General features: G+C 55.3%; 1 protein-coding gene across 1 annotated transcript; it reads right to left on the reverse strand.

Moving 5' to 3' along the window:
• Nucleotides 1-63: 63 nt before the first annotated feature.
• Nucleotides 64-26024, reverse strand: MLC1 (modulator of VRAC current 1). Its single transcript, XM_086403409.1, has 12 exons — nt 22450-26024; nt 21521-21763; nt 20128-20217; nt 18863-18916; nt 18511-18612; nt 11619-11717; nt 11190-11261; nt 10226-10342; nt 8814-8870; nt 8164-8286; nt 2787-2948; nt 64-1372 (listed from the first exon to the last, which is right to left on the reverse strand). The coding sequence occupies exons 2-12, from the start codon at nt 21698-21700 to the stop codon at nt 1292-1294; spliced, it is 1137 nt and encodes a 378-aa protein (XP_086259535.1). The 5' UTR covers nt 21701-21763; nt 22450-26024; the 3' UTR covers nt 64-1291.
• Between the last annotated feature and the right edge of the window lie 67 nt (nt 26025-26091).

Raw genomic sequence — 26091 nt, forward strand, 5'->3', positions numbered from 1 at the left:
GTTTCAGAACCTGGGCACAGAGATGTGGGGTGACCCAAAGTGAAACAGGCCACTGGCCACAACGACGTGTTAGCGTTTATTGCTCAGGCAGTGCTACATTATATCACACACAAACATACACCGACAGACAGGACCGCTGCTGCTGCTGCTGCTGCTGCTGCTAAGTCGCTTCAGTCGTGTCCGTGTCCGACTCTGCAGCTTTAAACCCCACTTGTGTGAATGTTCCGAGCTCTCTCTGAAGGGAGAAGTGCCTGTGTCCAGCCCCCAGGCGCTCACTCCAGCTATCAGGCTCCCAACTTTCTGGCCCCCTAGAGACATCCGTGTCACCCACACTATCCCTGTGGCTCTCACCCAGCCTGAGGAACTGGGAAGGGGAGGTGGCCCCCACGGGCTGCATGTGGGTGGGGTCTGCTTGTGTGCAGACAGCCCCTCAGTGCTCCTGTGCTTGTCTGGGGACTTGACCAAGGCCTGTGTCTGCCCGGCCTGCCTGGGACACAAGGCACGGGGATGCGGCCTGTCCATCTTCAGGGCTGTGGACAGTGGCCCATGCGGGGAACACTGAGCTGCCGCAGTGGTCAGGGTGGACTTCCGTGTGGTTGACAAGAGGCTTCAGGACAAGAGCACCCTGACCACCACTGAGCTGGGTCTCTACTGGCTGCACAGGACAGCCCAACATGGACCAGGGCCCTTCCGGAAGAACTGGGTTTAAGTGTAAAAAGAGGTCAGAGACACAGGCCCGTGGGTTTCTCATGGGGACACCGCGGGTTGAGTGGGGGCTGCCCACGTCTGCAGCTCTGAAGGTGCAGCCCCGTGGGCTCTGCGGGCAGGCAGGAAGCAGCTCTGCCCCCTCGGGGGGAAATCGAGGCTTGGCAGGCTGCCCTCCTCGCCTAGAGGATAGGAAGCGCGGAGACGGGTAAGGCCCACGCAGGGCGGGGCACACAGCAGGTGCAAAGCAAAGCAGGGCAGGGAGGGCAAGCACAGTGCAGCGAGCACACCAGCAGCCTGGAGCCCAGGGCTGCCCAGGGGTCAGCACTGGCAGGGTTCGGCTCTGGCCCAGCCCTTCCTCACCAGGGGCCCCGTGCCGCGGCTCCTGTGGTCAGGCCACCTCGGCAGCAGTGAACTGAACCCCCCTCAGTAAGCACAAAGCAGTCAACGTTTGCCTATTTCAAACTTAAACCACAGAAACGAGAAGACTCCACCTTGAACCCGGCCCCGCAGGAAGGCGAGGGGTGGGTGGGGCTGCAGCTCGGAGGCAGTAGCGTCAGGCCACCCTGCCTCGCGGCCCGGGCAGTCACTGGGCCATCTGCACCACAACGGCTCTCCACGCTTTTTCCTTGTCGAACTCCTTCAGGGAGCTTCTGGGCACCTGCAACTGAGACAGGACAGCGTATTTGTCTGGGGCCGCCCAGCTCCGTGCAGGAAGCAGGGGCGGCCCCTCGCCCCTCGCCGGCCCCTCCACTCTCCCAGACGTCCCCCACCTGCGTTCTCTGCAGGGGCTGGGCTGGCACCCACACCTGCCTGAGGCCTCTTCCTGCGCACCCACATCCTGCACCCGGCAGAGCAGCCTCGGCACACAGTAGGTGCTCAGTAAGTGCTGTGGACGGGCAATGATACTTTCCAGGGCGCAGCGGTAAGTCCCGCCAGCTCTTCCTGGGGGAGGAGACAGATGCCCCCACCACCTCGAGGCTGGACTTGGCCCTGGAGGCTGTGAAGGCAGCTCCAGGGCCGTGACCCCTGGGAGGGAGGGCATCTGAAGCAGCCAGTGGTCACCAGACAGGGCGGACGGCTGCCCAGATCAGCCCTCCTGAGCCCCAGAACCGGCAGTTCTGGAACCACCTGGGAGGACCCACTGGCTTGACACTGCACCTTGACGTCCTGATATGGAACCAGGTGGACCTCACGTGGGACCCGGGACACAGTCGTCCCTGTGAGAGACTGACCACAGCCACGTGAAAAGGTCAACCAAACGATACCACCCGAGGAGCACCCAGGGGATGAAGATGGGGGGCTGGCGGCGCTGGGCATGTCCAGGAGATGCTGTGCAGAGCGCAGGGCAGCCCCCACTCGACTTGTGTGTCCCCATGAGAAACCCACAGGCCTGTGTTTCTGACCTCTTTTTACACTTAAACCCAGTTTTTCTGGAAGGGCCCTGGTCCCTGCTGGGCTGTGCTGCACAGCCAGTAAGCAGGGTGGGCCCAGGTGGCAGCCGGGCAGGAGGCGTGTCTGGTCCACCCAGAGTGGCCTCCCCAGGTGCCCAGAGCATGATGCCACCTGGGGGACAGTGGCCGGGTGTGCCCAGCAAAAGCCGCAGCAGACAGCACCCAGGGAGGAGTGTTCATGTGTGGGGAAGAGGGGCGGGGCCCAGGTGGAGCGCAGCGGCTGTGAGCCTGGCGGAAGGGCCACTGGGAGTCTCCAGAGCCCCCGCCTTGGGCCCTGGATGCACATCTGCCGGGGACGGGGCAGGCTCCCCTTCCTGTCCGGCTGCTGGAGGGAGAGCCCTGTGATCCCTGAAGATGTTTGCCAAGTTCTCAGCTCATTTACAAGAGTAAAACTGGAAGCATTCACTCCATAGTATCTTTTCAGAAACGGATTTGTGTTTGCCTGGCTGGCTTAAAAAGTGTATAAACGTATTATTGCACCTTTTCAAGATTTTTCTTTGTTTTAAAGAGAAAGTGACCCAACAGGTCCTGAAAGAAGTCAGCCTGGGTGGCATCGCTTTGCCCAGGGTCCCAGGAGGGCAGGCCACCCCCTCCCCTCCCCTCCAGACGGGCTCAGAGGCCCCTCACCTCCCCGGCCGCCGGGCGCTCCTGCGGGCTGGGCGGTGCGCCCGCGGTGTCCCAGGACGCGCCCGCCTTGAAGCGCACGCACTGGATGATGGTGGCCGTGTTGAGGCCCGCCTGCAGCAGCAGCTCCAGCATCAGCAGCAGCAGCAGCGCGTCATAGGATTGCTGGGGGCAAGAGGTGAGCAGGAGACCGGGGCAGAGGGCGGGCGGGATGGCAGGCCGCACGCCCTGCTCCTCAGCTGCCCCCCACCCACTGCGTGGCCCCTCAGCTGGGAGGCTCCCGGAGCAGAGACCCCGAGGCCTGCGGTGGAGGGTTTCAGCTTCCCGTTCCTCGGGGGCCCTACTGTGTCCCCAGTGGGGGCAGTGATCACTGTCTCAGTGAGCCAGAGCTGAGGAGCTCAGTTGTGGTCTGAGCTCTGTCATCCTGGACTTAATGGAAGACCTGCACAAACATGACCCACAGGCAGCTGGGCCCCCGATGGTGCTGCCCGGCTCGTCTTCCAGGCCCCCCAGCAGGTCCAGAAAGGAGCCGCTGAAACCATCTGTGGCCTCCCGGAGAGTGCCCAGTGAGGCAAAGGCAAGTTCTGTGTGAGACGCCAGTGGAAGCCCAGAGCTGGAGGAAAAACAGGGACACGGGCTTCAAAGAAAGACCGGCAGACCAGCTCCAGCAGAAGCTGGGGGGCCTGTACTGACTACTGGGAGATGGCGTCTGCCCGGGACCACAGGAGTGGGGGGTGGCACGCCTTGGAGAAGGGGCTGCCACCAATACGGAGGGAGCCCCAGGGTCTGTAAAGACACCCACAGACCACTGGCTCCCTCCTCACACTGCAGGGTGACCTTCTAGCCTCAGAAACGCAAAGCAACCAAACATTAAGACAAAGAAAAAATACTCAACATCTCTTGTTAACCTGCACACTTACGAGTGAGTCCAGCTTTTTTAAGAATGCAACACTGTGTTTTCTTGAGTCAGGCAGGGCGATTCTAAAATTCACACAGGAACCTGCTGGTAGTCCAGTGGTTAACAGTCTGCCTCCCAATGCAGAGGACGTGGGATTGATCCCTGCATGGGGAGCTAAGATCCCACCTGCCGCAGGGCAACTCAGCCCAAGTGCCACAACCACTGAGTCTGCACTTGAGAGCCCGCATGCCCCAACGAGACAGAGACGCACGGGCTGCAAGGAAGGATCCCACACGCTGTACCGAGACCTGACGCCGTTCAAAATGAATAAATGCTTCTTAAAAATCTAAAAGATAAAGTTCATATAAAAGAACAAACCATGACAGAAGCGAGGAAGCCCTGAAATGCAGGGCAGTCAGCATCAAGCCAGCAAGGTCCTGACGCCCTGGTGCCAACCTCTGGGGTGGGCAGAGTGGCACAGATTGGCTGCGAGAGGACAGTCAGGGCAGAAAGAGACCCAGACAGAAGCTCAGAGTCTCAGACGACTGAGAAAAAAAGGGGCTTTTAAAAGGGGCTGAACCTTTTATTCACGGACAAGCCAGTCGAGTAAAGTCCGACTGGGCCCACTCCTCGCGCCAAGCTCCAGGTTAGACTCCAGCAGAAACACGAGTGTGAGCGTTCCTAATTGTGACTCAAAATCCAGAAGCAACGGAGGAAAACATGGACAGATTTAACTGTGTAAAACACCAACAAAACTTCCACACGAGACAGATCACAGCAAGCAGAATGAACAGCTGCCTAGCTGAGGCCGCTGTTTGCATCTTCCGTGTCTGACAGAGGGCTGGGCTTCCTGTGTTGACAGCGTCAGCAAAGCCCGCAGGAAATGGGCAGGAGACACAGGCGGAGCTGTAGGAGGAAGACAGTGCCTAGGACAGAGGAAAGGGTCTCAGCGACCCGCATTCACATGCATGCTTTGGCCCCCCAAGGCTCCAGCTCTCAGCCGTGTCACAGGCGCCGGGGGACACGCCTCCCGGGCTGCGGGGGACAGGTGCTCTCATACCGCTGGTGGAGGGAAAACAGGAGCCTCCCAGTGGGTTTGCCAACATCCAACTCAATGCACCTGTCCTCTGGGTGATGAGGAAGCACCGGGATGAATCAAGTTTAAAAAAAGAAAGGCAAGGTGCAGAGGTACGATCAGCGTGGCCTGTTCCTCAGGAAGGAAGGAAACGAAAGACACACACGCTGCCTGTGGGAGCAGTGGGAGGCCGCGGGCGGGAGCGCAGCCCTCTGAGTTTGCCTTCGGGTTGATTTGACTTTTGAACCATGTAAAAGTTTTATACATTCAAAAGTCCTAACAAGAGGGAAAAAAGCATCAAAGCCCCACACTGAATACAAACAGAAACCATCAACCGTGGCTGTGCAGCAGGGCCACCCAGAGAGGGTTCCTTCCCAGAGCGAGCGGGTGCGGAGCCGTCAGCTGGCCCAGCAGGCGCGGCTGGCGGGAACGGCCGTCACCGGAGCACGTGTGTGCGTGGTCAGACAAAGGGGGCAGTAAGATGGGCTCGATAAAGGACAGAAATGGTAGGGACCTAACAGAAGCAGAAGATAGTAAGAAGAGGTGGCAAGAATACACAGAAGAACTGTACAAAAAAGAGCTCCACGACCCAGATAATCACGATGGCGTGATCACTCACCTAGAGCCAGACATCCTGGAATGTGAAGCCAAGTGGGCCTTAGAAAGCATCACTACGAACAAAGTTAGTGGAGGTAATGGAATTCCAGTTGAGCTGTTTCAAATCCTGAAAGATGATGCTGTGAAAGTGCTGCACTCAATATGCCAGCAAATTTGGAAAACTCAGCAGTGGCCACAGGACTGGAAAAGGTCAGTTCTCATTCCAATCCCAAAGAAAGGCAATGCCAAAGAATGCTCAAACTACCGCACAATTGCACTCATCTCACACGCTAGCAAAGTAATGCTCAAAATTCTCCAAGCCAGGCTTCAGCAATATGTGAACCGTGAACTTCCAGATGTTCAAGCTGGTTTTAGAAAAGGCAGAGGAACCAGAGATCAAATTGCCAACATCAGCTGGATTATGGAAAAAGCAACAGAGTTCCAGAAAAACATCTACTTCTGCTTTATTGACTATGCCAAAGCCTTTGACTGTGTGGATCAAAATAAACTGTGGAAAATTCTGAGAGATGGGAATACCAGACCACCTGACCTGCCTCTTGACAAACCTGTATGCAGGTCAGGAAACAACAGTTAGAACTGGACATGGAACAACAGACTGGTTCCAAATAGGAAAAGGAGTTCGTCAAGGCTGTATATTGTCACCCTGCTTATTTAACTTATATGCAGAGTACATCATGAGAAACGCTGGGCTGGAAAAAGCACAAGCTGGAATCAAGATTGCCAGGAGAAATATCAATAACCTCAGATATGCAGATGACACCACCCTTATGGCAGAAAGTGAAGAGGAACTCAAAAGCCTCTTGATGAAGGTGAAAGAGGAGAGTGAAAAAGTTGGCTTAAAGCTCAACATTCAGAAAACGAAGATCATGGCGTTCGGTCCCATCACTTCATGGGAAATAGGTGGGGAAACAGTGGAAACAGTGTCAGACTTTATTTTTGGGGGCTCCAAAATCACTACAGATGGTGACTGCAGCCATGAAATTAAAAGACACTTACTCCTTGGAAGGAAAGTTATGACCAACCTAGATAGCATATTCAAAAGCAGAGACATTACTTTGCCAACAAACGTCTGTCTAGTCAAGGCTATTTTTCCAGTGGTCATGTATGGATGTGAGAGTTGGACTGTGAAGAAAGCTGAGCGCCAAAGAATTGATGCTTTTGAACTGTGGTGTTGGAGAAGACTCTTGAAAGTCCCTTGGACTGCAAGGAGATCCAACCAGTCCATTCTGAAGGAGATCAGTCCTGTGTGTTCATTGGAAGGAATGATGCTAAAGCTGAAACTCCAGTACTTTGGCCACCTCATGCGAAGAGTTGACTCATTGGAAAAGACTGTGATGCTGGGAGGGCTTGGGGGCAGGAGGAGAAGGGGACGGCAGAGGATGAGATGGCTGGATGGCATCACCGACTCGATGGACGTGAGTCTGAGTGAACTCTGGGAGTTGGTGCTGGACAGGGAGGCCTGGCGTGCTGTGATTCATGGGGTCAAAAAGAGTCGGACACGACTGAGCGACTGAACTGAACTGAACTGAACTGAACCACAGTCAATGAATTGAACTGAACCACAGTCAGTGCTATCAGGAAACAAGGTCTCTGTACTAAGAGAAAAATAAGGCAAATATAAAATAGCAAAGGCTGGGGGAACACTAGCATGTAAAATTTTGAATTGGAGGTAGCAATATACATTCAGGATCTGTAAGTACACACATTTCTCAGCTCTGTCCACTGACCGGGCTTAGGAGTGATGATACCCCCGCAGGAATGGGTACACGGCTCCCCTCCCAGGGCGAGGGCGAGTTGGGGTGGGGGCCAGATCAGGTGAGCCGGGCCATCTCGAGCGTCTGCCAGGAGAGGCTGATGGGCTGGCATCTGGGAGCCCAGAGAACAGGGACGCAGTGCTCTGTGGACAGTGGCCAGCGCACGTCCCCCGGGGGCGGGGGCGGGTTCTTGGGCAGACACAGATGCACACAGCCCGGCCCCATCCGGGACCCAGGCAGCGGGCTGCCAGCAGCGCTGACCCACAGGCGCCTGCGCTGGGACTTCTTCCTTCACGGGGCTGCAGCTCCCGGGAAGCCCACCGGCTGCCGCTGCAAATGGACCAGCCCGGGGAGCGGCGTCTGCCCCAGATCTGAAGACACCAGAGTGCAAGGGTGAGCCTCGCTGCTCTGAGGACCGCCGCCCTCAGAGCGTCTTCTCGGGGCAGTCCGAGGGGATGCTGTGCTATTAGGTGGTACGCCGGCCGCCTCAGCCGCACAGGGACTGGCCTTACTGCTGACGTGCAGAGGATCGAAGGCCAAGGGTGACTTCAAGCATCTGTCACTCCCTTTCAGATGCTTCCAGAAAATGATGCCGTGTGTGCTCTTCCCACCCGTCACCACACACACACACGGACACACACGGACACACACGGACACACACGTAAACCACCAGAGAACCTCAGTGCTGCCTGCGTTAACCTTCCAACTCTTCTGATATGTTTGAAATTTCTCATAACACTGTCTTACTGCGATCATCCAGGGCATCTGAGACTAACCTTGCCTGATGCCTGAGCCTATGGGGGGACACTGGACCCCCAAGAATCCCCTTAAAGAGGAGGTTCTTGCTCCCTTCAGCTTACGCAGGAACCAATGGGGTCTCTCATGAGACTGGATGAATGTGACTCTAAAACACAAATGAACGTACAAAGGGCTGAGAAAATGAGACACGCCTGTGAAGGCAGGCGTTCCCGACATGGGCAGCAGCTCAGCGGCACCGCGTCTCTGAGGGTTTAGTCAAAATAAAAGCACGCAGACCTTGAAGGCTGGTGGGTAGTCTTTGAAAACATCCATGATTCTCATGATGCTGAAGGACAGGTACCCAGAGGCTGTGAACAGCAGCGGGGCCGCCAGGCTGCAGACGGCGATCAGCACCTCCACCTGGCGGGAAGCAGAGCGGGCGCGGGGGAGGCCGGCGCCCGCCAGCGTGAATCAGGACTCCGCACGGGTCTGGGCTGCAGGGGCGTCTGCTGAGCCTCTGTACTCAGTGTGCCCCTTCTCAACTGACGCACAATTCACTCTGTTCATAAAACAGCACTTAATGATCTATGGCCTCCTCCCCATGCCCTCCAAACTGTTCCTCTGACTTCCCAAAACAAGCCACGCAGCCCCAGGAGTCGGCAGAGCTCGGACGCTCACGCCTCAGGGCATTCAGACTGGATTCCGAAAGCATCGGCGGTGTTCAACATCCACGCTGGGGCAGAATGCTGCATCTGCTGAGTCCCAGGAACCTCTCCTGACCCTCACGCCAGACCTGCCGTGGCTGCTTATTTCCACAGACAGGCCACCCGCGAACAGTCGCCCAGCCCTCCTGCAGGCCCTGCAGACGCCCCTCGGTGCTCGCCCCAACCCCGCGCTGGCCAGCAAGTTGCTCAGGAGGTCCCTGGGCCCAGCCGGGTGTCACCTACCAGAGACCTGCTGGGACACTCCGCCGTCACGTGACTGGCAATGGCGCTTGGGAAACACTAAGAGAGGAGGAAGGAGAAGGCTTCAGAGCTGACAGCCCGAGTCCGGCCCCACGCATGCCCTCCCGTGCTCATTCAGGCCGTCGAGGCAGCTGGGAAAGCCGGCTGCTTGGGGCTGGAGGGCGGAGGCTCCCTGCGCCCCGCTGCTCAGTGCCACAGAGGCTGGGGGCCCCGCCAGACACCGTGCGCCTGTGTCCTGCTCCCTCCCAACTCAGCGTTGGCCGGGGCTGTGGCAGGGACTCAACCGCTGCGTGCAAGGCAGGGTCTGCGTCCGGCTGCAGTCGCGCCCGCTATGTCCAGGTCCAGCTGGGTCTGCTCGCGGCTCAGGGTCCAGGTGAGGACAGAGCTTCGTGCTTCTCTCTGCGGGGAGCCCTCGGCTGGCCCTTGCCTAGGCCTCGTCCTTGGCGTTTCTGGGCCGTGAGCAGGGTGGGCTGCAGGCAGCTCGGCTAGGCTGTCAGACTCGGGCCCTGGAGACACTGCCACCGCACACCATGCCTCGACCACCGGGGTGCCTCCACCGGCCAGCGTCCCTGCCGCTTTGTTAGTAATAAAGGCCTGTTCTACTCATTTGAAGGAGCCAGGACCCAGGCAGGGGGAAGTTCAGGGGCAGAACTTCCTCGAGGCCACCAACCCCCGGGCCCACCTTCTGGACATCCAGCCACCCCACCAGGCGCCGGTGCCCTCGCCGTCCCTGCCCACATGGCCTGCTGAGCCCAGGTGTGCCCAAGCCCCAGCCAGCTGTCCGCGCGGCCACAGAGGAGAAGGCAGTGCCCGCACACCCGGTGTGGGAGCACAGGGCGCAGGGGACTATGCGGCTGGGGCGTCACGCGACGTGGGCAGACTCGGGGCTCGGGGGACCCCGGTGACTGCCCCAAGCCGACGGGGATCCCCGCACCCTGGCACAGCACAGCCGCAGGGTGGCCGGGCTGGGGGCCAGGTGCTCCACAGGGTGCTTTCCGGTTTCAGTGGCGGACAGCATTAAATTACGTGAGTCGACTGAGACTTGCTTATAAAAGGATGAGAGTCCCCGTCTACAACAGCGACCAAGCAGCGAGCACTTGCCAAGCTGAGCCTTTACTGTAGCTGCAGCCAGTGTGAAATAATACGTGTGTATTTCACTTCAAAATGTGAGACAATGTGAATGCTGTACATTATAAAATTATATAAAACAACAAGCATTTTCCTGGAAAAACAATACAAAAACATATAAAACAGCTAAGCCAACAGGCTGACTCGTTACTCCTGGGTCCCAAACAGCCAGGGTGCTCCTGGCCCTCCCACCGTGACCCTGCCTGACCGCCCGAAACTGAGCTCAGAGGCTGGCCACCCCCACAGGCAGCACCCGGCCTACTCACAGCCACTAAGACCCAGAAGAACGTGACCGAGAAGTGTGGTCCCGAGACGGTGTCGTCCACGTTCAGAGCAATGACCCCTCCGAGGATGGCGGAGACCCCTGCAACCACCTCGATGACCTGGGGGCAGACAGACAGCGAGAGTCAGCATCACCTGTCGGGGGGGGGGTGGCTCCCCAGGGCCCCAGGAGGCGGGTGGGGAGGCTCCCGTGAGCTCTGGGCCGAGGAGCAGGGCGCCCCCCCATGCAGTGACATGGAGGATAATCTCCAAAGGAATACTGAAAATGCGCATTCCAACCCAAATTTGTGGGAAAAGGAAGGAGGAATCTTCCACCAATTAAAAGGAAAGTGGAAAAAGGCACAGAAAATAGGAAAAAGATGGAGAAATGCATAAATACGAAGGTGGCAGGAATTGTGCTCTGGGTGACCTGGCTCCGTCCACACGGCCCCTACATGCTGCACAGAGACCACCCAGACGTGAGGACAGAAAGGGCTGGAAGGAGGGGAAGACGCGGTGGCAGACAGTGACGAGAGGCAACTCACGCAGATAACGACATCACTGTTCCGGCAGGAGCCGTGACTATGGAGAGTTGCTTGTAATGGTTTAAAAAAAGGCGGGGGGTGGGGGGACAGGCAGAAGGAAGGGATTCTAAAGTTGTGTCTACTAAAAACCAGGCTCCAGAGCTCCATGATGAAAAGCTACAGAATTACAGAGTCAGATCCATAATCTGCACTCAGGTTGGGAGGTTTTTAACAGACCTTTCAGTAATAGAACAAATGGACTAAAAGACTTTGGAAAGGGCTTAAAACACAATTAACATGTGATTTATGGACACGCTGCGAGAGTAACGTGCACTGCCGACCAGCACGGTGCCTGTGGCCGTGGACATGCCCATCCTGCATTTATCGCCTACTCCCCAACCCCCCCACTCCGTGAAACAAAGTAGAAGGGAAAAGCCTTTCTTACAGAGTAGGATTTCAGGACCCGAGCAGGAAACGTCACTTCATATAGAACACTGCTGCTCTCAGAGACGGAACCCTGTAAAGAAACAACCCCATTACAGGGGCGGCCATGTCCAGGCCATCGCTCCAGGATGGTCTGAAATGAGAGTTTCTGGGCGATGCTCCTGGATCTTTAGGCTTGAAAGCAGAAACTCAAACACGGACTTCCTCTGTGCACATGGAAACGTGTGATTGCTGAAGGCCCAGTTTACAAGGTGACACTTCAGGTGGACGTGGGCTCTGTCGGTGGCACTACTCGGGGCGGGGAAGGTACTTGGGCAGCACCAGGTGAGGGAGGAGATGGTCTGCATCGCTCTGGTTGCCTCCCCGGGGCCATCGACCCCTCGCTCTGCGGCTGGGTCTGTCTTGCAGCCGTGCCACAGGCTGGACCCACCTTCTGCTTGCAAGGCGCCTCGCTGGACCGTGCAGAGATGATCACCGTGGCTGCCATGAAGAGCTCCAGCAGAAGCAGCAGGATCAGATTGAAGTTGATCTGCCCAAGGAAAACATGCACTTTTATAAAACTGGCTTCTCCACTTTATCCAGTAAACACAGACGGTCCCATGAAGGGGCTTAGTGGCCTCTTCGAAGTCTGGACAACATTTCCTGTCCAAAGTCAGATACCAGGCAAGTCTTTTCTTTCTTGGATGTGGATTTTTGTTCTTAAACCACTGTTGGCTCACAGGCTGGAACTGACCTTGGGCTGTAGTCTGCCAACCCTGACCTCAAGCTTCCTTGGCAGTTGGTCCCTCCTGGGGATTTACCCTAAAGGAATGAAAACCTACATTCACACCAGAGCCTGCCCATGTTTACAGCACTTCTGAGTGTAGCTGCCTCAAGTGGAAAACACCAGGCTGGTGGGGGTCACAGGGCTGACCCACATCCTGACTGCTGGCGGTTACAAGAATCCACGCCTGTGCTTAAATTCACACAATACACAACAACTCAATTTAACTGTGTGATATAAAACCATAACATCTACTACTGTGGGCAAGAATCCCTTAGAAGAAATGGAGTAGCCCTCATAGTCAACAAAAGAGTCCGAAATGCAGTACTTGGATGCAATCTCAAAAACGACAGAATGATCTCTGTTCGTTTCCAAGATAAACCATTCAGTATCACAGTAATCCAAGTCTATGCCCCAACCAGTAATGCTGAAGCAGCTGAAGTTGAACGGTCATATGAAGACCTACAAGACCTTCTAGAACTAACACCCAAAAAAGATGTCCTTTTCATTATAGGGGGCTGGAATGCAAAAGTAGGAAGTCAAGAGATACCTGGAGTAACCCTTGCAGTAAAGTGATGTACTCAATATCCCAGAAAATTTGGAAAACTCAAGAGTGGCTATAGGACTGGAAAAGGTCAGTTTTCATTCCAATCCCAAAGAAAGGCAATGCCAAAGAATGCTCAAACTACTGAACAATTGCACTCATCTTACACGCTAGCAAAGTAACGACCAAATCCTCCAAGCCAGGCTTCAACAGTATGTGAACCGTGAACTTCCAGATGTTAAAGCTGGATTGAGAAAAGGCAGGGGAACCAGAGACCAAATTGCCAACATCTGTTGGATCATCGAAAAAGCAAGAGAGTTCCAGAAAAACATCTGTTTCTGCTTTATTGACTATGCCAAAGCCTTTGACTGTGTGGATCACAACAAACTGTGGAACATTCTTCAAGAAATGGGAATACCAGACCACCTTACCTACCTCCTGAGAAATCTGTATGCAGGTCAAGAAGCAACAGTTAGAACTGGACAGGAAACAACAGACTGGTTCCAAATCGGGAAAGGAGTACATCAAGACAGTATATTGTCATCCTGCTTATTTATATATGCAGAGTACATCATGCGAAATGCCGAGCTGGATGAAACACAAGCTGGAATCAAGATTGCTGGGAGAAATATGAATAACCTCAGATATGCTGATGACACCACCCTTATGGCAGAAAGCAAAGAGGAACTGAAGAGCCACTTCATGAAAGTGAAAGAGGAGAGGGAAAAAGTTGGCTTAAAGCTCAACATTCAGAAAACGAAGATCACGGCATCTGGTCCCATCACTTCATGGCAAATAGATGGGGAAACAGTGGAAACAGTGGCTGACTTTATTTTTACGGGCTCCAAAATCACTGCAGATGGTGATGTTAGCCATGAAATTAAAAGACGCTTACTCCTTGGAAGGAAAGTTATGACCAACATAGGCAGCATATTAAAAAGCAGAGACAAAAAGCAAAAAGAAAACAAACAAACAAAAAGCAACAAAAAAAGAAGGAAAACACAAAAAACAAACAAGATAAATAAATAAATAAATTTTAAAAAGGCAGAGACATTATTTTGCCAACAAAGGTCCGTCTAGTGAAGGCTGTGGTTTTTCCAGTGGTCATATGGATGTAAGAGGTGGACTGTGAAGAAAGCTGAGCGCTGAAGAATTGATGCTTTTGAACTGGGGTGTTGGACAAGACTCTTGAGAGTCCCTTGGACTGCAAAGAGATCCAACCAGTTCTAAAGGATATCAGTCCTGAATATTCATTGGAAGGACTGGTGTTGAAGCTGAAACTCCAATACTTTGGCCACCTGATGTGAAGAGCTGACTCATTTGAAAAGACTCTGATGCTGGGAAAGACTGGGGGCGGGAGGAGAAGGGGACGACAGAGGATGAGATGGTTGGATGGCATCACCGACACAGTGGCCATGGGTTTGAGTGAACACTGGGAGTTGGTGATGGACAGGGAGGCCTGGTGTGCTGCGGTCCATGGGGTCGCAAAGAGTCATATACGGCTGAGTGACCGGACTGAACTGAACTGAACTGGGAGTTGGTGATGGACAGGTGATGTGCTGAAGTCCATGGGGTCGCAAAGAGTCATATACGGCTGAGCGACTGGACTGAACTGACAAAACCAAGTAACCAGGAATTCCCTGGAGGTCAGGGATTAGGACTTGGCACTTTCAGTGCCCGGGCCTGAGTTCGGTCCTTTTTTTCTTTTGTGCTCTTCTGGGTCTTCCCTGCTGTGTGCGCTTTCTCTAGTGGAGTCAAGAGGGGGCGCTCTAGCTGTGGCGCTCAGACTTCTCGTTGCGCCGGCCTCTCGTCGCGGCTCTCGGGCTCTACACACGCAGGCTCAGTCGTTGTGGCGCACAGACTGCGCTGCCCCGCGGCAGACACAAAACTGTAATAATGAAAGATGTCCCCTCCCCAGCAGTCATCACGGAGATGACTTTACAGGTGAGTTCGATCAGACTTTCCAGAAGCAGCGACTTCTCAGCGAGTCAAGATGTTGCAAAAAGCAAAAAAGAGGCAAGAGCTTCTGCGTTCATTTTATGAGACAGGAAAACCTTGGTTCTAAAACCAGACAAAGGAACCGTAGGCCCATTTCACTCATGAATGAGTGATGAGCAGCCGTAACCACCAGACGGCTGGTCGGCCCATCACAACACTGAAAATGGTAAAGCCAGTCTCAGGAAGGAAGTCTCAACACCAGAAAAATTAGTGCATTTAATAAACTGAATGAGGCAGAGCACCTCAGTAAGTTCAAGAGCAAGCACCGCATGTTTGTATTTTTAAAATAAAGAACTTAGAGCAAACCAGGACTTGAAGACAAGGTTTCAACTTGGTGAAAGTTACGTAGAAACACTTAGTGGAGGGACTGCCCTAGTGGGCCAGTGGCTAAGAGGCCGCCTTCCAAGGAAGGGGACGTGGGTTCGATCCCCAGTTGGGGCACTAAACTGCCACGTGCCGTGGGGCAGCCACGCCCACGCCCATGATGACCGAGCCCTCAAGGCCACTAGCGAGCCGGCAGGCAGCACAGCCAAAGGAGAAAAAGAAGAAACTTCATGGCAACTTTAGATCCAGCCATTTAAAACCAGGAAAAAGACAGAAAGGCCCAAGGTGCCAGAAGTCCTGGCCAAAGCTATGAAGACAAAGGAACTGGAGGGGAGCCTGGGCAGGGCGTTTAAACTGCTCTGTGTGGGTGACACAGAGACTACACAGCGCAACCAGCTCAACCAACAGGAAAGCTCGGAGGACACGAGTCCAGCAACGCTTCTGGACACAAAGTCCCCCTAAGAGAATCCATTTCTAAAAATGGCTACAATTTCAACAAAGGCTAAATGAACACATGCCATCAGTTGGTCTGACAGCATAAGACGCTGTCGCTGGGCAACGGGATAAAGGACACCCGGGAATGCCCTGCACTGCGCATGCAAATCCTTTGTCTCTAACACTCGAAAATGAAGGAAAAAAAGGAATATCAGAAGCTTCTCTGTGCACTAGGAACAACCCATCTAAAAATGTAATTTTAAAGAAGATACCATTCATACTAGCAACACACCCGTGAATTATGTAGGGACTGTCTAATACAGGAACATTCCAGCTCTTATAAAAGGCAGATGCTGTGAGGGCGGAGACAGCCTGTGCCCCTGGTGGGTGACATCACACAACAAAGCTGTCAGTTCTTACAAGGTTACTCTATAAACTTCAACTAATCGCAATAGAATCCCAGGTGTACTTCTTGAGGAACTCAGAACACTTATCCTCTAATATATTTGAAATGAGAGCGGTCGACTTTGAAGAAGGAAGACAACTGAAGTCATGAAGCCACACTGACAAGCCTGGCTTCGCCTCGGCCGCCAAGCAGCTGGTGGGGGTGGGGGTTGGGGTGGGGCTGACACTCGTGGGGCAGCCCGAGCTGCTGACCACGGAGAGACCCAACTCAGGACAAGCCGAGGACGGGAGCAGCCAGCAGACAGAAAGGAAGTCCAGGAGGGCACACGCCTGGGAAGAGGGCTCAGAAGTGGCAGGGATCAGAGGGTGACCTGCGGCAACTGGAAGCCACACCACAGTCATCAGATGGGACAAGGGAGTGGCTGGAGATGCCAAGTGCAGGGAAGGCTGTGGGACCGGGCAGCCTCCGGCCGTAGGGAGGATGGACCCCGTGGTGTCCTGGGCTTGGCTGTGTCAGGTGGGTTCACGGCTCCCCTGGGCATCCAAGGAGCCCACGGAGATGTGCCACGTTGGCCTCGTTTGCTGAGGGGAGAGTTGGAGGCCATGGAGCCGGGCCCTTCTCTAAAGAAGGCAGTGCCCAGAAGGATGCAGAGCAGCATGGGCGGGGAGTGCGGGGACGGAGGCAGCAGAGGCTCTGCTGGAGCCCCGCATGGCTTCCCCCTGGGGAGGGGCAAGTCCAGCTAATGCTCGACAGGGAGAAGGGGGAGGGGAGCAGCCTCTCCACCCTGGTGGCCTCAAGGTGGGGCTTTAGAGTTTCCTGTTTCACTGTACGTGACCCTGTTTGGAGACTGGGGGTCCCGACCTCGTGGTCCTGGGGTCCTTCCGTGTGTTCAGGTGTCTGAGCTTCACATCCTCCACGTGGCCTGGGTGGACCTTGGAGGTGCAGGAGCCCGTGGGTCTGGTTAACGGTGGGCTCTGGGGCCCAGACCTCGGTGGGGGGATGCTGCGGCCCAGCCCGGGGGAGGCTACCAGGTAGGAGGACAATGTGTGTGCGAAGCTTCGCACGACTTCAGTCTCTTCATCCACTCTGTGTGGGGGCACCGTCCTGGGTGATGGATACTGGATTATTTTCTGGTCTGGGATTTCTGCCACCATCAACAGGGCTGCTAGGAGCACGCTGCGGGGTCACCCGTGTGTGTGTCTTTGAGGTTTGTCCCTCTTCCGAAAGGACCTGAAAATTCCAGGCCTTTGCCAAGAGTCTGCAGCAGCAGTAGGAGTTGCAGGATGTAAGGGAGGCACCCTGGGCCCTTGCCTGACCAGTGCGGGACACGGCTTCTCCTGTGGCTTCAGCAGACCTCCTCTGACGACGGGTGGGCCTCGGCTCAGCTGCCCGTCGGCATGGTGGTTTCCTGCCAGTAAGCTCCTGGTGCAGTCGCCTACAGCCCAGGACGTTCTCCCAAGGCTCCTCACGGTGCCCTGGAGCCAGCCGCTCTGACAGAACCTGTCCCCTTCCTTACAGCGTGGGCTCCTGTGTCTGCGGGACAACTGGCTGGGCCTTGTGGTGGGTGGGTGCCAGGGCCAAAGCCGAGTGGATCACAGCTGTGCGCCAAGCCTGGGACGGCCACACCCCCGACTGCTTGGGCTGGCCGGACGCAGGCGCTCTCCTCTCGTGCCAGGGCAGCTGTGCGGTGGCGGGGAGACCCCCACCTGAACTTCATGGGGGCTCCGCCCCAGCCCTTGGGTACCACCTGGACCTGCTGGGGCCTGCCTGTGGGCGGACTTGCTCTGGGCCCACAGGCTGGCGATCCCTCCACACAGGGTTTCCTTAGTGAAGAAGCATCGCTTATCAGTGAGGCTTTGTGGCTTCTTACAAACAGTCTCCAGACCTTCTGCTGCATTTATGCCTAGGAACCTGATACTGTATTTCATAAGTAATGCCTGCATTTCAGTAACATTTTCAACAATATCTGTTTCTGGCACAAATAATCGTTTTACGTGGGTTTTCACATCCAACAACCCTGCTTCGTGCACTGAACGATCAAATGTCAAGAAAGCAGAGAATCGTCTCCTGCAGAACAGGCAGCAGACAGGCTCCTATCAGACCCGAGCGTCTGTCATCTTCCTGCCCAGACGCCTGGCTGGGGCGTCTCTGGCCACCACACCCTTTCCGATCTTAACGCGTTCACTGTCACACACAGAGCGGCGTCTCTAGTCAGGTCCTGTCTCCTAGAGACTCTTCTCTGCTTCCTTGTGACTTAAATCACGAGGCCCTTCCATTTTCTCAGCAGAACATAAAGTAATGACGGGGCTTTAGTCAGCAGCGTCACACGCTCAACGAAATACACCATTACGTGCTGCTAATGTTTAAGACCCTGTTTAAGAGTCACTGGGAAAGACCCTGAGGCGGGGAAAGACCAAAGGCGGGAAGAGAAGGAGACGACAGAGGATGAGATGGCTGGATGGCATCACCGACTCAACGGACATGAGTCTGAGCAAGCTCCGGGAGTTGGTGATGGACAGGGAGGCCTGGCGTGCTGCAGTCCATGGGGTTGCAAAGAGTCGGACACGACTTTGCGACGGAACTGAACTGACCGTTCAAGAACTGTCGTGAAAGAGATACAAAAAATCAGTGAATCCATCCACTGACACCAATGAAAGCATCGAAGACAGTTCTTTTCTTCAGAAGCTTAGGCGGGATTCCCAGACTCAAGACCATGGTACACATCCCTACATAACTGCCCAGCAGACAGCTCGCCAACACTCGCTCCAGGCCAACGGGGCTGAGCAGACTCAGCAGGACCGAGCCTCGGCACCTGTGACCGTGGGAGACTGTATGGCTCTTTGCGGACTCACGTCTACTGCTGACGGGTTCAGGACAAGCTTACAGCCGAACCAGATGAGGCAGCTGGTGGTGACGGCAAATGTGGACACGAACAGTATCTGGAAGTGGGGGATCTGGAAGACAAGACGGGAGGCTTTCCTTCACCTCTGTGACGTTCAACCTCACTCCTGGGCACGGGCCACCCATCCTGAGGACAGGCACTTAGCATCAGCAGCGGTGCTTGTGAGCTCGGCCCGTCTGCCCTCAAGGGGGAAGGAAGAAGGCGGGGCCCCAAGGGCAGCCTGGGCCCGTCCCCCCAGCATGCCCTCCCATTGGGGCCTCCGATGCCGCCCTCAAGCTGTGCAGACGAAAGGCTGGACTCACCGCGCTAACATTTCTCCTCGAGACAGCGAAGCTCACGATGGCTGAGGGGATGCACTGAAAAGAGAGAGTGGGTGAGCATCCCGCTGGCCGCTCTGTGTCCTGAAGACCTGCAGGGCCCGAGGCGTGTCCCCTCTGCCCAGGGGTCTCGCTTGAAGCTGGAGGGTTCTGGGTCTTTTGAAATAATTCTTCTGGAAACAGCTTTAATTGTTCTGATGACGGAAAGACCCCTGAAGGTGAAGACTGTCCCAGCCAGACGCGCCTGGAGCAGATGGAGTTTCCTATCACCCGAGACCAGGTGCGGCTTGCTAGGAATTACCCAGGAGACCCCGAGCCCCTTGGGGTCCTTGTCGGGGGCCCCCACTGCGCCCTCCCAGGAGCCGAGGACAATGAAGAGGGGAGCCTGGGCGGCAGGGAGGGGCTGGGGGCAGCCTGAGCCTCGGCAGTCAGGTCAGTGTCGCTGCAGCCCCGGGACCCAGACCTCGGAGGGAGCAGCGGGGGCAGAGCCTGGCAGGAGGTGGATGGGGGCTGGGCCAGGGGAGGAGCCAGGGGGACGTGACCCGCCCCCACCCTGTCACCCCTGACGATTCTGCTGGGACATCTGTCTAGGTCAGTGTGGCCCTGGAGCCATCTGGGTCAGAGGTCAGAGATCACTGTGACCCCCAACCAGGGCTACTCCAGTGGTGAAGAGCAAGGGCCACCTAGGAGGTTCTAGAGAGAAGGGCAGCAGGTGAGTGCAATTCTTTCAACGGGTTTTCTTTAAGAGAGCAGAGGCTGGGTGCCCTGCGTGGGTACAGGGTAAGGAAATGTCGGTCTCGAGTTTTCAGACACTTGGGAGTGCTGACGGCTAGAGCAGGGAGCAGGTGGGCGAGGCCCCCCCCCAAGACCCCAGGGAACATGTCCTGTGCTCGAGCTGGCTGGGGTCACTGGTTGTTTCTCTGTGTGGACCAGTAGCTCCCCTGGGCCTCAGCACTCTGAGTCCAGAGCAGGCACAAGCTCTGGGGCGGGCAGGTGCAGCCCCCAAACCACGGAGGGGGTTCCCTGCCGGCTCGTGGGACGGCCCAGAGCAGCACGCAGCCGCCTGTGAGAAATCAAAGGGCCACTTCTCACCCCGGAGTTGGTGGAGGAAGGCAGGCTTGCTTCATTCATCCATTTCAGAAGTGACAGAAGCCAAAGTATACAGAGAGTTTTTTGAATGAGAAGTGAGCAACAGCAATGCGTCAATCTCAGAGTCAAGAACTCGGTGCTGACGGAGGACCGCTACTCACCGAGCCCGCAGCACAGCGTAGGTAGTCCATCTCCAAAGGAAACACGTTCCCCAGGTAGAGAGAGAACCCCGAGGTCACGAGCAGGCAGCCCTGCAGGACGGCACGAGCGCAGGCGGCGGCAGCTGGCCGGGGGCTCAGCTGCTGCACAGCAGCCCTCTGTCCACATCGTAACTGCCCAACAGCAACACCCACGCCTGGATCCCACTGGGCCTGCCTCCTGAAGGACAACAGCTGCCCACCCTCCGCTGGCTCAGGCCGTGGGCCTCAACGCTCACTAGGGGGATGGGAGACTCTGTCAAAACTGAAAGCAAGAAGCTGTGGTGCCACTTCCCAGACAATGCCTTCACCTCAATGTGTGCAGTGGGCCTGGGGCCAGAGCCCCGCGCACAACCCCATCTTGCTCAAGGAGGCGGAGGTGGAAATTCACCCCACAGGGAAGGCTGTGGGATGGAGGTCTCGGGCAGAGGTCTCTCAGACCCGGGGTCTGGGTGGGGGGCCTCGTGCACCGTGGAGTGGGAGCACGGGGCCTGAGGGTGTGGGGACAGAGGGGACCTCGGTGCACCCCCAAGGGAGGAGCAGACAGCAGGCCCACGCGCTGCGGCCGAGGGCACAGAGCCCCGGCCCCTGCGAACGGGAGGAGGCTGACCAGCTGCCAGTGTCCACACGGGGGCGGGGAAAGGAGACTCCTCTGGGACACACGTAGCGGGGGGTTCCAGTCTCAGTGGGGCAGGGTCACAGTGTAGGGGGAGGGCAGGCAGGACCACTGGGGTGCTACAGGGCCGGACTGTCGGGCCTGGGCCCAGGGAGGGGAAGGGCCCAGCCTGGATCCTGGGTCTTGGCCTGGGCACACGGAGCCCCAAGGTCCTGCCCACAGAAGAGCTAGGGCCAGCAGCCAGCCCAGGTGGCCGTGCTCACTCAGGGCAAAATGGCTCTTTCCGTCATCCAAGTGCCTACGCAAGCCGTCAGAAAAGAGCTGTCCCAGGGCCCCAGGCAAGGTCCGCTGGGCCTGCCCCCAGCTCCCTGCTGGCCCTGCCCTTCCGGCCCCTCGGTCTTCACTATCCCATGGCCCTGGCCTCCTGCCTCAGGACCCCATTCTGCTTTTCACCCTGCCAGAGGCCCGTCCTAAGAGCGGAGCCCCTCCTCCCCATCTCCGCAGAGCCCCCAGGAGGTGACGGTCGTGCAGGCCACCCTAGCCCAACAGGTGACCTGGCCGATGGGCAGCATGGGCCCCAGACTGTCCCAACCCAGCCGGGACACAAGGCAGCCACCAGGGAAAGAATCCAAAGCACACAAGCAAGCGAGCACGTCACATCCGTGAGGCTCTCAGACGCAGCAGCGACCTGGGCCCTGGGAGCCTCATGCAGGCAGGGGACCCTTGGCGGGGAGCACTCACCCCCATCAGCACGGAGAAGACCCATGTCTTGCGGCTGAAGCACGGGGGCAGCCTCGACGACAGCTGAAGGTCGCCGGGCTTGGTGTCCAGGGCGTAGCCAGCGGCGTCTGGCCTCCCCCGCTCCAGCGGGGGCATCCGGTCGTACGCCAGGCCCTCCCGGCACTGCTCCTCACGGGCCATGAGCGGCCGGGGCCAAGGCTGGTGTGAGCAGCCGCAGCACAGCACTCACCACGCAGCCCCGTCCTTATTTGCGATAAGGTTACAGATTACACTCTGATCACTCTGTAAAACCTCCCAAAGAAGTGATTTTTAGTAAATACTTGTTTTGGGCTTCCCTGACAGCTCACTGGTAAAGAGTCCACATGCCAGTGCAGGAGGCACGGGTCTAACCCCTGGTCCGGAAAGACCTCACATGCCAAGGGGCAGTTATGCCCATGCGCCACACCCATGGAGCCTGTGCGCCCCAACAAGGGCAGTCACTGCAACGAGAAGCCCACACACCGCAGCTACAGAGTAGACTCCACGGCCACAACTAGAAAAAAGCCTGTGCAGCAACAAAGACCCAGCACAGCCAAGAATAAATTTTTTAAAAAGTATTTTAAAACTTTTAAAATATTTGCTTTCAAGTTGTTTTCAAAAAAAGAAACATCATATGTATGGAAGTACTGTGAATTTGAAGAAAACAAGCACTTAATTTCGCAAGTGAATAGAATCACTCTCCCAGTAAAACCACCCTGACCAGTCCAGATTCATGGAGGGACTTAGGCGCCTTGCTGAACTGGGGCTCCCCGGCCAACATCTCACTGTCCACTGGCAGCTGCATCCACGAATCCCCTGATGTGCCGGTTACCCTGGGTCTAGGGTGGCGACCAGACAAGAGATCACAGACGTACCCGACCCGAGGGGCTCCCAGCTGTCCACGCACTTACCTCCGTGGTGATTCTGGCGGTGGGAGCACCGGTCTCTGGGTGACAGGCTCCTGTTACTGAGTCACTGTGCCTTGGCGTCCAGTGAGAACTATTCACAGACGGAACAAAAGCCCGGCAGAACTGCACTTAAGCCAGGGAAGCAGGACTGCTTCCTGAATTTCAATGAGGGCATGAAGCGAGGGATCCTGGAAGGTTCTCGGTGGTTGTGTAACTGCTGGCCCAGAGTTCCACTCCGTCCTGTGCCAACCCGCCAGGAGCAGGGGGGCCTCTTCTGGTTCACTTGTGGCAGACAGGTTGTGGGCACCAGAGTGGGCCTCTCGGGAGAAAGAGCATGCCCGAGTGCAGAACTGTACCAAGCTCAGGATCCTAGAAGGCTGGACAGCAGAGTGCTTGACTCTTTTATAAACAAGCACGGTTTTATCCAATGTCTTACTCTCCGTCCTTTCCAGAAACCCTTTTTCATCCCTGCCATCACAAGAGGAAGACTCTTCACAAGGTCACACACAATGCTATTTGTGCTCCACGTGGCTGGCCTGGCCCTTAAACTGTTTGAGATTCTGATCCAAGGGTTCCTGTGAGCCATGCGGGTCCTGCTGTGCCCTTTACTTCTGCTCACCACGGAGAGAGAAAGGACGGGCATGCATTTTACCCAAACTCTGGTTGTTACTATTCAGTCACTCAGTCATGTCTGACTCTTTGCAACCCCAAGGACTGCAGCACGCCAGGCTTCCCTGTCCTTCACTATCTCAAGGAGTTTGCTCAAATTCATGTCCATTGAGTTGGTGATGCCATCCAACCATCTCATCCTCTGTGGCCCCCTTCTCCTCCTGCCCTCAATCTTTCCCAGCATCAGGGTCATCAACCTGGTCAGAAGCTGCAAAGTATCAACACTCCTCACTGTCCTTCGGCCTTCCCTATTTGCCATTGCTTGTGAACTTCACATACGGTCAGTGCGCTCCAGAACAAAAACCACAGTCACAGAAAACTAACCCAAATGATCACATGGACCACAGCCTTGTGTAACTCAATGAAGCCATGAGCCGTGCTGTGCAGGGCCACCCAAGACGGACCGGGTCATGGTGGAGAGTTCTGACAAAACATGGCCCACTAGAGGAGGGAACAGCAAACCACATCAGTGCTTGTGCCTTGAGAACCCACGAAGAGCACGAAAAGACAAAAGGTTATGACGTCTGAAGTTGAGCCCCCAGGTCAGTCGGTACACAGAGACTCCAGTGACCCACAATCACAACATCAGTCTCTTGTATTCTCAGGAGCCAAAGCATTCCACAGAGCTGGCCCCTCAGACCACAAGCCCACATCACGCCCAAGCAAAGGCTTCAGTTTCCCATCATGGGATGCTCAGTGTCTTAGTTTTTCAACCAATCAAAAAGTATTAGAGTTAATTTTCACAAACTGTGAGGTCAAGAAGGGATTTTAAACATTGAAAACCTCCCAAACCTCTTTAGTGACTGCCTTCTAAAGCAGTAAGTGCAATTAGCAGGGAGACTGTCAACCACTGGAACTCTTCGCTTCTCTCCTTGTTTGAAGAAGAGTATTATGCAGGTTTCATCATGTCTGTGCATTTCCAAAGTTGTGGAAACACAAATAAGCAGTCTGGAATTAGAGATGGTGGGACAAACACCCCCCAAGCGTCCTGGGAAGAACTTCCCCATCTCCAGCAGCAACACCAGTCTCTAGAACAGCTCCATCCCTCGCACGAACTCTGTCCCTAAAGTGCTCTCTCCCACTCTGTGCTGCCGAGGCCCTGCTCATGGTTCAACATTCACCCCGCCATCCAGCGCACACTTGCAGGATGGGCAGGACAGGCCACAGCCCTTCCCATGTGGAGTCCACAGCCTAATGCGGGACAGGCACACAGTGGGTAAAGGGGTGCGTTCTATGGGGACGCAATTGACTTCCTCTGTGATGGCAAGTAAGTCCAGGGAGGGCGTGGGGGGCTACTCGGGAGAGTTAGGGTAGGCCTCACTGTGGGGGGGGGTGGGCAAGGAGGGCAGGGGAGCAGAGGCACCCCAGGTGCAGAGGCACTGAGGTGGCAAGGCCGGAGGGCGGTGGGCACAGGGACCCTGTGGGGCAAGGTGCAGGTAAGGTGCCCAGGCATGAGGCACCTGAGGACGTGGAGACAGCCGTGGCTCGGACTCTGAGATGCACTTGCTGGGCAGAAGAGTGAACGTCCACCCGGGTGGAGCACAGGCCATGGGACAGCAGGTGAGAGCAGGTGCTGGTGGGACAGAGGGGGAGCTGTGGGCGTGGTGAGAAGCCACCAGATTCTTGATAGACTGAAAAGTAAAGCGGACCTGCCCTCTGAATGACGCGAGATGAGGGGAGCAGGAGTTCGGGGGACTGGAAGGTTCCTGGCCTGAGAGGTGCAGCTGCCTCACCTGAGACAGAAAACAGAGATCAGGAGTTTTGTTCACCAAACAACTCAGCCACAAGCCCATGTTCTGCGACAAGAGAAGCCATCGCAATGAGAAGCCTGCTTGCCGCAACTAGAGAAAGCCAAAGCAAATCAACAAAGACCCAGCTCAGTCAAAAATACACAAAAACTTTGTAAAAAATTGTATATGCAACTAATTGGCACTTCAAGTAATATATGGTCTTAAATGCTTATGTTAAAAATGAAGAAAGTTCCATTCCAAAATTCAATATCTAATTTTCCAACTTAAAAAGTTAGAAAAGCACAAATCAAACTAGAAGAAGGGGGAGGAAAGGGGAAGAGGAGTGGAAGGGGGACAAGGAGGAGGAAGAGATGGCAGGAAATAATGAATAGAAAAAAGTCAGTGAAACCAAAAGGTATTTTTTGAAAAGATAAATAAAATTGATAAACATGTAGCTAGACCAATGAAGACAAACAAGAGGACAGACATTAACTGCCAAAGTCAGGAATGAAGGATGGTTCATTACAGTGGATCACAGAGACAGTAAAAGGATAGTAAGGAAATACCATGAACAAATTGTGCCAGCAATTTGACACATTGGCTAAAGCGGACAAATCCCTTAAAATTACCAAAGTTTATGCAACATTGCTGAATATTGGTAACAGCCCTTTAACCAATACAAAAGTTGAATTCGTTAAAACAGATATACAATATGTGTTTGATAGGCCACGAGGCAGGCTGTTTCAGTTAGCACAGAGTTCAAGCCAAATTAGGTATAAGCCCGGAGGACTGCCGCACATCTCAATAAATGAAAAATTCCTCATCACTCAGGCACAAAATTACCAAGCTGGATCAACACACAAAACAGATAATACACCATGATCAAGTTGAGTTTCCTAGGAAAGCAGGGTGGTTTAACATTTGAATATTCAATGTAATTCATTCTCATTAACACGCTAAAATAGAAAAACAAGACGTCATTTCACTAGATACAGGAAAAGCATTTGAGAAAACTTCACACCCAAGCACCGTAAGAACTCTCAGAAAAGTGGGCAGAGGGGATTTCTCCAACTTGGTATAGTACATTTGCCAAAGCTACGACTAACAGCACCGAGCAGCCACACGTTCAGCCGGCTCGCGCCCAGGAGGCAAGCACACCAACCTTGCCTGCACGAAGCCTGGACAACCTGCTGCTGGTCCCACCCACCAGCACAGGCATGACGTCACTCCCACAGGGCGCACTAAC

This window comes from Bos grunniens, chromosome 5, assembly GCF_055505025.1.
Source record: "Bos grunniens cultivar Pamir isolate PY7600 chromosome 5, Bosgru_T2T1.0, whole genome shotgun sequence".
In the NCBI taxonomy this organism is placed as follows: Eukaryota; Metazoa; Chordata; class Mammalia; order Artiodactyla; family Bovidae; genus Bos; species Bos grunniens.